The sequence below is a fragment of the Lissotriton vulgaris genome, chromosome 2_1, assembly GCF_964263255.1.
Source record: "Lissotriton vulgaris chromosome 2_1, aLisVul1.2, whole genome shotgun sequence".
NCBI classification, from domain to species: Eukaryota; Metazoa; Chordata; class Amphibia; order Caudata; family Salamandridae; genus Lissotriton; species Lissotriton vulgaris.
The window spans coordinates 472,572,763-472,585,781 of record NC_141687.1 but is presented as its reverse complement, the minus strand read 5'-3'; the positions used below and the strand labels follow the sequence as shown (position 1 = coordinate 472,585,781).

Below are 13,019 nucleotides of genomic sequence, written 5' to 3'. Positions count from 1 at the left end.
AACATTTATAAACCATTTCAAACAATGACTGTGGTGACTTCAAACTCGATTTAAGAATAATCAGTGGCATGCGCAACTAGCGCTTGAACACAATAAAATTGATAAAAAAAACATGGTGTTTAGATACCCACAGTGAGCTATGGTGTTTTGCATGACCCTGTGGAATATTAATCGTGGTAACACAAAAATCGTATAGGACTCATCTAATTGTGACAAGTATCCAGGCATCAACAGTGCCCGGCGGTCAACACATCAGGCTTTCACTTCCATGTATGTTGGGCTATACATGGAGGGATGGTTGCAATCAATAAAAGGGAATGGAACATGGGTTAGAAAAAACAAATGTAGAGACGCGTGAGCGCGCCAACCAAGATGGCCGCCGCCACCGGAGCTCCGTGAACCTCACAGCCTATAACATTATTTTAACGACGAATTCCTGTCACAAAGTCGGCGAAAATACCGGCGCTTGCCTCCTGATGCGACTTCTTACCTGTGGAGTCCTTTTATGAGGAATTTTTACGGTGGTAGTGTTTCTCCAGCTTCCATGGTTCCTGCTCCCAGCTGCACCTCCAGGTATTGCCGGATTTGAGTGCCTGGGGGCGGAGTAATACTTATGACAGAGCCTGGCTTTGGCCTAGCCACGCCTACTGTCCTGTTTAGCTGCTGCACCTGTGGTTTTACAGCGTTTTTTGACGTTTTTGTCTTTATTTACAACATTTTTCTCACATTTTGAGGTTGTTTTTCCTCATTATATTTATTCTACGTATTAGTGAATATTTTTTCACCTCAAAATGAATTCTAAAAATTCAACCACTAATAAAAGGAAGCAGCAGGTTTCTCCTTCTCCAACCAAATCTAAGATGGTGGAATCCTCAGAACCTTCTCTTGCACTAATTTTGGAGGAAATTAAAGCCTTACGTCTGAATACTGACAACATTGCCTCAGAAGTCAAAAATGTTCGTAAAGATATGGCTTCTATTTCGATGAAGGTTTCAGATAATGTCATTAAAATTCAAGATAACAAAAACAAGTTGGAGGCTTTTACACCTTTAATGGACAAAATTGTTCCAATGCATACTCAACTGCTGGACATGGAAAATCGCAATAGGCAATATAATTTTCGCATTTTTAATTTGCCTGAAGAAGTTGAAGGGACAAATTGTCGGCTCTATCTTGAATCTCTTCTGCCTGGTCTTTTGAATATTAAATTCACAGAAAAAATTGAGATTGACAAAGCCCATAGAGTCCCGTCACACCGGAATCCTCGTCATACAAAGCCAAGGCAAATGATATTTAAGGTGCTGCGTCATCATCATTTGGTTCTCATTCGAAAAGCTGTGAGAGAAATTCCGTCATTGTTGGTGAATGGAACCAAAATCTTCATCCATCAAGATTTTGCTAAAGAAACTGTGGCTATTCGTAAAGAATTATCTTCCCTTCGTCCACAGCTAAGGAGCCTTGGTTTCAAATATGGACTATTTGATCCTTCAACAATGCGTGTCTGGAAAGACAATGTCTCCAAATCTTTTCAGCGCCCAGAAGATCTTCGACTGTTCCTTGAACAACAAGCTCCTCCATCCATGGATACACAAGATCCTAATTCCTGAATGGATTTCGTTGACTTCATGTGGCACATTTATGCATAAATTTATTCATGGGCTCCAACGGTAATTGGCCATGCTTGAGGAACGGGTGTGCGTTTCCTTGTCTTTATTCCTGTTGCTTGTTTGTGCCTTACTCTCTCTTTTATGTTTCTCCCTTTCCTATTTTCCGTATAGAGTTACTCTTTTAACCTGTCTTTTTCTTCCTTCTTCTTGTTCTCATTTCTTTCTTTCCTTTCTCTTAAATCTTAATGGCTAATATTCATAATATTAAAGTTGTTTCTCCTAATGTAAAAGGTTTAAGACACCCAATAAAACGTACGAAAATTTTAGATTATTTAGGTAGTCGTAAAGCTGATATTTGTTTTGTCCAAGAGACACACGTTGAAGATAAGTTTTACAATATATGAACAAAAAATGGGTAGATTCTATTGTCTCCTCACCTGCTAAAGGTAAAAAGAATGGGGTCGCTATTTTCTTTGCCAAAAGATTACATTGTCAAATTTTAAATAAGGTTTCAGATTCTGAACGCAGATATATTATAGTCAAAATCAAAATTAATGACTCTATTTTCTTTTTGTTTAATGTGTATGGCCCTACAGCGGATGGCCCTGTTTTTTGGGCTACTGTTACGACTGAAGTTCTAAAGTTGGGGAAAGTTCCCTTGATTTTTGGGGGAGATTTCAATGTTTTTGCAGATCCCTTGCTAGATAGATTATCTATCTTTAGACCGTCCAAGATTTTTCAAGCCTTTAAGGCTTTTCTTCATACCACCAAGTTAGCTGATATTTGGAGATTGCACTATCCCACTGGTAAGGAATTTTCCTTTTTCCCCAATCCTCATAATTCCCATTCCAGAATTGACTATTTTTTACTTTCCCCCTCTCTCATTCATTTTGCAAATAATCCTACCATTGGTATTATTGACATATCCGACCATGCAATGATTTCTTTTGTTTTAAATGTTTCGTCTTCCTTTGCTAAACAATCCAGATGGTGTATGAATACTGACATTGTCCTTAATGACACTCATAAACCCAAATTGTTGCAAGCGATTCAGGATTATTTTACATTCAATCCGGAAGACTCTACCTCTGTTACTAATCGATGGGATGCATTTAAAGCCTATATCAGAGGTACTACAATTTCTATTATGGCACATGAAAATAAGAAATTTAATTCTAATATCAAATCTTTAGAGAAACAAATAGCTCATTTTGAACGTTTATTTATCACGTCTAGCGATCCTCAATATAAACTTAAACTACAAAAACTAAGATATGAATTTAATGCTATTTTTAGTACGAGGGCTGGGGTCCAGCTTTCTAAGTCCAATGCTAGATTTCGCTTTAACACCAATAGGTCTGGTAAGCTTCTTGCTAATTATTTACGTATTAAAAGGGATAAAACGCAGATTACCTCCATTCAAGGTCCTCAGGGTAAAATTGCACTTTCCCATAATGATATTGTTCAAGAATTTTAAACATTTTATTCCACATTATATAATAAACCAGATTTTTGTGATGAGTCTATAATTGATGCTTTTTTAAAACATTCTGATTGACCTCATATTTCTTCCTCTGATAAACTTGGGTTAGATTTGCCTATTACTAATGATGAAATCCTAACTGCCATTAAATCGCTTCTAAAAAATAAATTCCCTGGTCCTGATGGCATCCCTGCCGAATTCTATAAAGAATTTCAAAATCATCTTTTACCTTATTTGTACCAACTTTTTTCTCATTTTTCATCATCAGGTACCATTGCGGGCTCTTTTTCAGAAGCATTAATTGTTGTACTTCCAAAACCTGATAAAGACCCTACCCTTGTTGCTAATTATCGTCCCATTTCTTTGATTAACCAGGATCGTAAATTATATGCTAAAATTATTGCCTCTAAGTTAGCTCCTGTCCTTCATTCTATCATCCACCCTGACCAATCTGGTTTTATGAAAAATAGATATTCTGCTAACAATAGGAGAACATTATTACATATTATTGAACAAAGCTCCACACTCCTTGTCCCTGCTGGTGTTATGGCATTAGATGCAGAAAAAGCTTTTGATAAAATCCATTGGCAGTTTTTATTTAAAACTTTATTATCTTTTAATTTTGGACCATCTTTTATTCGTATGATTTCTGCTTTATACTATGCTCCCACTGCTCGATTGTTTATTAATGGCCAGATTTCTAACCAATTTTCCCTTTTTAGAGGAACTCTTTTATTTTTATTGGGAATTGAACCATTTCTTAATTTCATTTGTAAACGTGAAAGCATTCAAGGTATCACTATCAAAGATGTTACTGTTAAAACTTTGGCATATGCTGATGATGTGTTATTATTTATTAGTAATCCTGCATCATCTGTTCCATTTTTGCTTGATATTATTTCTAAATATTCAGTTGTATCAGGATATAAATTAAATATTAGTAAAACTGATTTTTTTCCGTTAAATATGCTATGTACTTCTGATATGTTACCTTTACCGGATATTGTTTGGCAAAAGAGTAAGTTGAAATACCTTGGGATATTATTTTCATCATCCCTACATGCTACCTTGAAATTAAATTGTGAATTCATTCTTGATTATATTAAACAAAAAACTTCCAAATGGTCTTCCCTTCATCTTTCCTGGTGGGGAAGAATGGAGTCTATTAAAATGACTATTGCCCCAAAAATATTTTATTCTCTTGCTATGATACCAACTCAATTTCCACTCAAATTTTATAAAGATATTGACAAACTATTATCTAAATTTCTATGGAATAATAAACCTCCCCGTATTGCCTATAAAAAATTAAAGATTCCTAAATGCCAAGTTGGTTTTGCCCTACCTGATTTCTATCTATATCATAAGGCATTTGTCCTAAAACAGAGCTCGTTATGGTTTAATATTTCACCTGTTGTTAGTCCTTAATATTTCACCTGTTGTTAGTCCTCCTATCTGGTTTCATATTGAGACTTCCCTTGTAAAACCTTTTCCTTTACTTTCCTTGTTAACTATGTCTGCTACCTCTAAGATTATACATTCCTCGTCTATAATCAAAACATCAAGATTAATTTTTATTGATTTAGACTCCAATTTTGCATTCCCTTTACTTTCTACGGTGCATTTGTCCTTATGGCACAGCGCCTTAATAAAATTAAATAGAAATGACTCTTTTTGGTCTTCTTGGATTGCTAAGGGTATTTTCTATCTTAAGGATGTTTTCTTAGATGATGCACTTATTCCATTTACTCAACTCCAATTAAAATTCAATTTACCATTGTCAGATTTGTTAAAATATCAATTTCTATGTAATTCCATTTTAAATTCCTTCCCAAATGGTATCCCATCTTTAGTCTCAGCTGATTTTTTAATTTATGTCAATACTGTTTCTTTATCTTCTAAAGCAGTTTCTGTATTTTATAAGAAACTTACCTTCTCATTAGGCTCCAATGTTGATACAATTTCCACTTTTTGGAATACTGAGCTCTCCTTGTCTCTATCAACTGATTCATGGTCATTAATTTGGACTAATGGTATTTCTGGATGTTTACCAGTGTCAATTTATCCAACTAATGCTTATATTTTGTTTAATTCTTTATGGACTCCATTACGTTTATTTAAAGCTAAATTATTACCATCAAACCTATGTTGGCATTGTAATTTACATCCTGGTTCTTTACGTCACATGTTATTTGATTGTCCTATTAATATGAAATTTTGGTCTGAAGTGTGGAATGTGATATTGAACATTTTGCCTCTTTCTGATTTGCTCTCCTATAATTTGATTATATGTAAATCAGTTGTTTTGAGTGATCCTCTTGAAGATGCTGAAGCAAAGTTATTGAATTTTTTGGTTTCGGCTGCGTTAAAATCAATCACTTTTTGTTGGAAGGATGCTACTTCTCTTTCAGTTCATGCTTGGTGGTCTTGGATTATCTTTACAAGAAGAGGTGCTCAATTATCTTTACAAGGTGTTCATCATAATTCTTCGCATTTTCAATCCTTTTGGTCTCCTATAGATCCATATGTACAGTTATGATTCCTGTTTTTGCAATGTTAATTTTTTATTTATTGATTACCATACTGTTTTGTAACATCTTATTGGTAACTCTATTTATCTAAGTTATTATGCTATGAAATGTATATTTCCCTTTTCCCTTCTTCCCTCCCCTTCCTTCCTTCCCTCCCGTTTATTTAGTTATCCTTTGATTGACGATAATACTCTGCGATGTAATATATTTGTGTCTACTTATTTATGATTGTTCTTACTCGCTTCCATGTAATTTAATGAATTACTTTATCAGTTTTTTGTATGTACTTCAGTGTTTTCTCCGTTGTCAAAATTCAATAAAATCTTACTGAACTAAAAGAAAAAACAAATGTTTGCAGGTTTCATGTAATCTTCGGAGCCTTAAGAAGTGGTGATTTAGGAAACTGATCAAGGAAGGTGTTGCAAAATGGTGAGACTGCACGTGCTCTGTGCCCTGTATATGTGGTGTTAAGGGCATTGGGTTGCCTTTTCCTACAGTTGCATACTACAGCAGTGCCTATGTTTGGGGCTCTGGTGCGGTTAAAAAAACTGAATCTCATTGTGTTTTACGCGTTAATCTGTTTAGTGCTATGTCATCAATGCGTCAAGAGTTACGGCCACCAGCAAGTTTGCCGTGTGCAGTGCCTGGTGAGCAATGGGTTCGAGCAATTTTGGAAGAACCCTGCGCTTGTTATCAGAAATGGTGCAGGCTAACGTTATATCCGTGTTTTCCGTTTAACTTGCAAACCAGCGTCTGCATTAATGTATCTGTGTGTGTTTTTTCTGTACGCTAAGTGAACCGTGCGACACGGTAGTCTAAGCGGATCCCCCTCTCACTTTCTCTCGTCAGTGCCTGAAGTATGGTTAAACAAAGATATCTCCTGAATTAGGTGGAGTGGGGATATCAAGTTCGAGTCAAAGGTTGCTCCCTGACAGTGCATAATCGTCAAACACCCATTCCTAGTTTGTTGTTTTTACTCACGTTTAACGCCTTGTGTGGTGCTATCTGACCCGCCCACGCCGCCGAGTCCGGGCGATACTGGTTTGCTGGGCGGCCATGATTATGAGAAGGGACGTGAGTGTCACGTGACCGGGGCACTGTTTTGTCTGAAGGTCCTTCCTATAAACAATGGGGTAGATCTTTATACCAGCCTATGTAGGATGACTTGTATCGTGCCATCAAAGTCATGATCTATAAACAGCAATTTAACAAAAGTGCTGATTCGCCATGTGATGGGGGCTGGTCTAGTCGTGCAAGTAGGTGTTGTGCATTGGTAGGTGGTGGACTAACATTATTCCACTTAGGTCTTATGGACTATAGCTGCCCAAAGTGTCCTAAGTAAATTTCTTGTGTGTGGTGGTGTCTCCACATGGAGTACCGGGCTGTGGTTGTAGAGATGCAAGAAGTCACATAGAGTGTATATTAGGACTTGATTGTACTCCACGGTATCTCCTCATTAAGGCCAGCACTGTCTGTGGATAAGCGGTGTATCCGCTTATCCACAGACAGTGGTTTGCTCTTTAGTAAAAAGGTTCTGTTTAGATGTTCTGGGGTTGACTTGAAGAACAAGCCTTTTCACGGAATCAGGTGAATGTTTTTCTCAAGGTAGTGAGTACACATTTTTGTATTGCTTTTCTTGCAGTGAAAGTTGCTGCGATGCTCTGAGAGCCGTATCTTGATTGGGCAGGTTGTCATCCCCACATAGTGGAGGCCACATAGGCATGTCAGGAGATAGATGCATTAGTAGTATTGCAGTTGGTGTGTCCTCTCATTTCCCAGATGAATGAATTGTTCAGCGTGACAGTTTTCTGTACGGTGGTGAATGCACACATGCTGCATGTGCCGCAAGGGTAGTGTCCTTTGACCGCGGGTAGTTGCCACCAGGTTGTTTGGTGGGCCACAGTCTTTGTCTTTGGTCTGGTTTGGATAAGAATATCCTTAATATTCTTTGAGCGTTCGAAAGCAAACCGCGGTTGTTCAAAGCTCAGAACTCCTGTATTCAGGATGTGCCAGTGTCTCATCAGTACCTTCTTCAGTTTGTTAGAGGCTGGTCTGAAGGTGGTTACACATGTCATCAATTCAGTTTTGTTTGGTCCACGTGCCTTGTGCTCCAGGAGGCTTTCTCTGTGGTTGTTCCAAGCTCGTTTTCAGTCGAGTGAGACACTTTTGTGAAGGGAATCTCTAGCGGTAAGATTTCTAGCTAGGGTTGCAGACTCAGATTTGTATTCCTCAATATTACTACAATTCCTCCTCACCCTTAAAAACTGCCCAAAGGGCAGGTTTTCTCTAAATGCTTTGGGGTGATGGCTAGTAAAGTGTAGGAGGCTGTTACGGTCAGTACTTTTCCTGTACATAGTGGTTGTGAGGATTTGCCCCTCAATTTTGATCGTTAGGTCCAGGAAGGCTATTAGAGATGGAGATGCTGTAATTGTGAAGTTAAGGTATGGATCAAGGTTATTAATCCATTGAAAGAACTCGCTGTATGACTCACTATTGCCTGTCCAGAAAATCAGGATGTCATCTATAAAGCGCTTCCATAATCTAATAATGGCATGGTATGGATTGGAGTTGTGGAAAATGTGTTTGCCCTCGAACGCTGCCATATAGAGGCAGGCCACACTGGAAGCAAAGGAACTCCCCATCGAAGTACTTTACGTTTGATGGTAAAGTTGTCCCTTTAACTCAAAAAAGTTTTCGGTCAGGGCCAATGTGGCACACTCCATTATGAATGCAGGTGGTGTTGGTGACTCCCAAGAGGTGGCGGTCAGTACTTCCTCAATCACCTCTAGTGTGGCCCTCTGTGGGATGTTGGTATAGAGGGCCTCCACATCTAGGGTGATGAGGAAGTTGATCTGATCAGTGTCATGGAACTGATCCAGCAGATGTAAAACGTCAGTTGTGTCCTGTATATATGAGGGGATAAGTTTGACTAGTGGTTGCAGAAAGTGGTTGCAAAATTGCGATAGTGGTTCTAGGACCGAGTCTATTCCTGAGACTATTGGGTGGCCCAGCACTGGTGAGAACCCTTTGTGGATCTTGGGGAGCACATAGAAGTAGGGGGTCTTGGGCTCCTTTTTGACAAGGAAGGCTGCTTCCTTCTTGCTTAACCACCCTTGGCACTCTGCAGACTCTAGTCCTGTGATCCTTCTAGGGAGGCGTTCAGTAGGGTTAGTAGCAATTGGGGTGTAGTAATGTCTGTCGCCCAGTTGTCTGAGACATTCTTTCTCATAAGCTGTTGTTGCCATAATGACCGTAGCACCACCTTTGTTTACTTGTTTCACTGTAATGAAGGGGTCATTGGCTAGGGATTCCAGTGCTTTCATCTCCTGTTTCGAGATGTTACTGGAATTATGTACTCCTGTTAGGGCTTTCACATCCTTGAGTACTGCTTGTCCATAGGTGAGTACTTCTTTGGGGACATCCCACTATGTGGGGTGAAGGTGGATGGGTTATGGAGTCCTGAACCTTTCATTGTTTCATTCATGGGTTTTGCCCTCAAAGAATGCTTTAAGACGTATCTTATGGAAGGATTGGTGTAAATCGCAAGTATGTTGGAAATTGTCAATTTTGGGTGTGGGGACGAACCCAAGTCCTTTTTGAAGAACCTTTTCATCAATGTCATTTAGCTGGCGTTTTGACAGATTGACCACTAAGTTCATTTCTTGCTGGTTCCGCTCCTGGTATCCATCCCCCGTGCTGGGGATTCCTCCCACTGCACTCTTTTCTCCTGTTGGTTGCCTCTTTTTCACCCGCGCCCTCTGCCCCAACCTATGCCTAAAAAAGGATGGCTTGTGCTTTGGGGTCCAAATTGCGGTGGGTACTGAGGTCCAAAATGGGGTGGGGCCTGTGGATACATTGGATATTGCCAAAAAGGCGGTCCTTGATAGTGGGGTTGTGGGTACGTGTTGTAACCATGCCTCCCCCCTCTCCCCCTTTGTTGGATTGGTCTATAGTTCTCTCCACTCGAGTCGCTATTGCTGGTGGAGCCTCTCCTTGAGGATGTAGCACTAGAGTCTGACAGGTAGCCTGTGCCAGGTGGGACATAGTTTGCTTCAAGGTAAGGGTATACCTTCTCCTAGTCAAAGCGCTTAATGTCCTTTTGTAACTTGGTAACTTTCTGTTTCATAAGGCATTCCTTATGTTCTGCCAGTTCGTTATTCAACTCAGAGAGTTTAGATTTGAAGCTCAGGCCAGGATGTGTACTTTTAAGGGCACTTTCGGCAATTTGGATGCGAGCTAGTAGTTCATCTGCTAGTCTCTTAGCTGTATTCACGATTAAGATCAGTAGGTCGCGGGTGTATTTCCAGGAGATTTGTGGCCATTCCACCTTAAACTGCCCATCCTCCCAGAAAATCCTGGGGACGTTTTTGACTATAAGCCCATTTGGTGAAATGTTCACCCTGAAATATTCTGCTTTTAGTGCACCGTGTAGGGTAATTTTAACCCATTCTCTCTTCATGTCAGATAGAGATTGCCAGTCTACCGAATGGCTTCCGGTTGCACCATCACTCTCTATGCCTAAAATGGAAGGAGTCCTAAGGATTTCTGCTGCTTTGTCCTCTCCATAACTTAGACCTTGGCCCCCCATGGCCTGGTAAGATAGGGTCAAGTATGGGTAAGGAAAACCAGGTCCGAGTCTCTGCATCGGATCAACATCCTGTCATTTTGAACAATACACTAAATCACCCCCTTCTTATAAACATTGCATATGGCCTAATGTAACTGGAGCTCATGTAAAGTACTCCAATATCTTCAGGTCGAGTTTCACTATACTTCAAAAACTGCAAAAAAAGCACTAAGCCTTAACTTAAGGGAAGACAAATAGATACCCATTTCCTGGCTGGTTTATCCATAATGAAACCAGAAAACTTGGACAAATCTCAGCTTCCTGCTTACATTTTATGATCTTAGGCAAATAATGTATTTCACCAAAACGCTTTTTTCTTTATTATCGTGCATGAAAGCACTTTAAAATATGTGAGCTCAGCCTACCAGTTTTACAAAACTTTCACTTCTAATAAGTACTTCTCACTGCAATGCTTTAATGAGCACTAATAATGTCAAAGCTTCCATATGTTAAAGAAATGTACTTTTTTGAGTCTTTCTAATATTTTATGTGATGTTTGTTGTATAATTTACATAGCAAATATTTTTAGGCCTCGGCTCATGCACTGGATCGAAGATCTGAGCCAGACCCTTGGTTTGGCTCTCCCTGTTCAATTGTTGCCACGCCCACTTCTAAGCCTTGGAAGGTATTATTGTGGCAGTTCACTCTTCGTATGACCTTAATTCTGGTGAAGTCTGCCCGGTGTATTTCCTGCAACATAATTATTGAATTTCAGGAAATCATGACATAAAACAATGCCACTAAACTATTCCTTTGGTGGAAAACCCTAGGGGAAATTTAAGAAGAGTAGTATGCAGCAAACCTGGCAAGAATATTCCTTTTATGCAGTTGGAATCCACCCAACCATGTGGCAAAAGAATCAAAAGTTAGCTTTTTTTTGATGATTTTTTTTATAAAAAAGACAAATCAGAGGAGTCTTAGCAAATGATTTTCATCAGTTTATGGGAATAATGTAATCGGAAAAGGAAATGCAAACGTATTTTTTTGGTGTGTTTCACTTATTGTATCAAGAAATTGGACTAATGTTGTGTGCACCTACCATAGTGATTCCTTGTCACCTAAAAATATGTTGGATATCAAACTTTTAAGTACTAAGTATATTTTCGTTGTCTTAATTTTCAAATATTTTCAAAGGCACTTATTTAGATTTTTTCTGCGGTTATGGGCACCCTGGTCAGAAAACTACCAATATACTTATAGTCCTATTCATATAGCCTGGAAAGTAATCAACTTACTTACATTCATGTTCATAAAATGTGGTCACAACTTTAGTTTTAATAACCCTGTTATTGGCTTGAGAACTTGTAGCCCAATTATGTCTGATTGGTAAACCTTGTCTGGCATTTTAATTATAAGCTTCAGAGGCAATATCCTGTAAAGGGATGAGCAGTATTATTTTGTCATCAATTAACCAGTGGCTTTATCTTTGTCTTTTTAGAATATGGCTCAATGGAGTCAGGTTCAACAGTTGGACCCCAAGTTTCTGGAGCAGGTAGATCAGTTTTATGATGACAGCTTTCCCATGGATGTTCGAGACCTTCTTGCCGAATGGATAGAAAAACAAGACTGGTAAGATGGAGTTCTGAACTTCTTCTTTTAATGAGACACCAACCACAGTCCAAACAGCTGAAGAGCATTAGTTGACATGTCTTCTGCTGCATAGACCCTGCAAAAAGCTCAGGTCCCTGCTATATTCAAACTGCTTGTTGTACTTATTTATGTGAATCTTCATGAATGAGTCCAATTATCAGATTGTTTTAACGTAGTGAGGACTCTAGGATGAAGCCTTTTTTGTTTTTCAGTCCACTGAAAAAGTCCCCCAGTTGTAGAGCTTAACTCCTTTATTCATCCTATCAAGCGGTGTCATTTGCACATATGCATGCTAAAGAACCTAGCATAAAGGCTTACTGGAAATATAACAATTTGTCTTGTCTTGTGGACCAAATCCCAGGTCACAACGTGACTCACCTGTCAAGATTATCCTGCATTGTCAAATCACAGATCAGAAGACTTTCTGGTTCTGTTAGACCTTCTCTCACGGTCAAAGAGAGATTAGATGTGTTATTAACATTTTTTCCTTCGGTGCTATCCAAACTTCCATGAAGTTTTGTTGACCCTAGGTACGGTTTGCCAGACAGCGTCTACCCCTTTGTGGCTGATTCTGACCACCTTCGTGGCTGATTCTGACCAACAGCCACATTCCTCTGTTTTCTGAAAGACACATTCTTCACAGTTTATAGGTGGTTTGGTAAAGAGGAATTGCAAGACTCCTGAATGTTTTCCTGTACAGACCAGACGTTTTCCATTCAATTGGCTGATTCAACAGTGACATTGCTAAACAATGGTGGTATACATTTTGCTGATCTTAACATTTCCTTCCTTGACAAAAAACAAAAACTGTTCATATGGCTGGTAAGAAAGTCTGTCCTGTTTGGGGAATAAGTCATAGGCAATATAATTCTAAAAAACATTTAACCTGATTTGCCCACCCTCCACGATCAGACGATTATTATTATTATTATTATGTTTCTTATATATCGCCTGAATCGACCCCCGCAGGGGTATCTCCGCGCTTGCCTTGGCTTTTCCCCTGTGAGATAGCCCCTGCAGGGCATCCCCAAGGTGAAAGCCAGGCATCCCGCCGCGGGGGCCGTTGTGGAGATTAAGCAAGCTTAATGCCCAGAGTTGCAGAGTGTGAACCCATGATTAGGTCAGGCACCGAAGCGAGAATTATCGAGTCCATGGACATTTGAGCTCAAGACCCTGCCGCG

General features: G+C 39.3%; 1 protein-coding gene across 1 annotated transcript in view; it reads left to right on the top strand.

Annotated features, from left to right (window-relative positions):
* STAT4 (signal transducer and activator of transcription 4) overlaps positions 1-13,019 on the top strand; it is an 836,765-nt gene that overhangs the window by 33,139 nt on the left and 790,607 nt on the right. The window contains exon 2 of the mRNA XM_086955386.1: positions 11,687-11,817. Coding sequence (XP_086811512.1) covers positions 11,690-11,817 — 128 coding nt within the window. The 5' untranslated portion in view covers positions 11,687-11,689. The remainder of the gene's footprint in view (positions 1-11,686; positions 11,818-13,019) is intronic.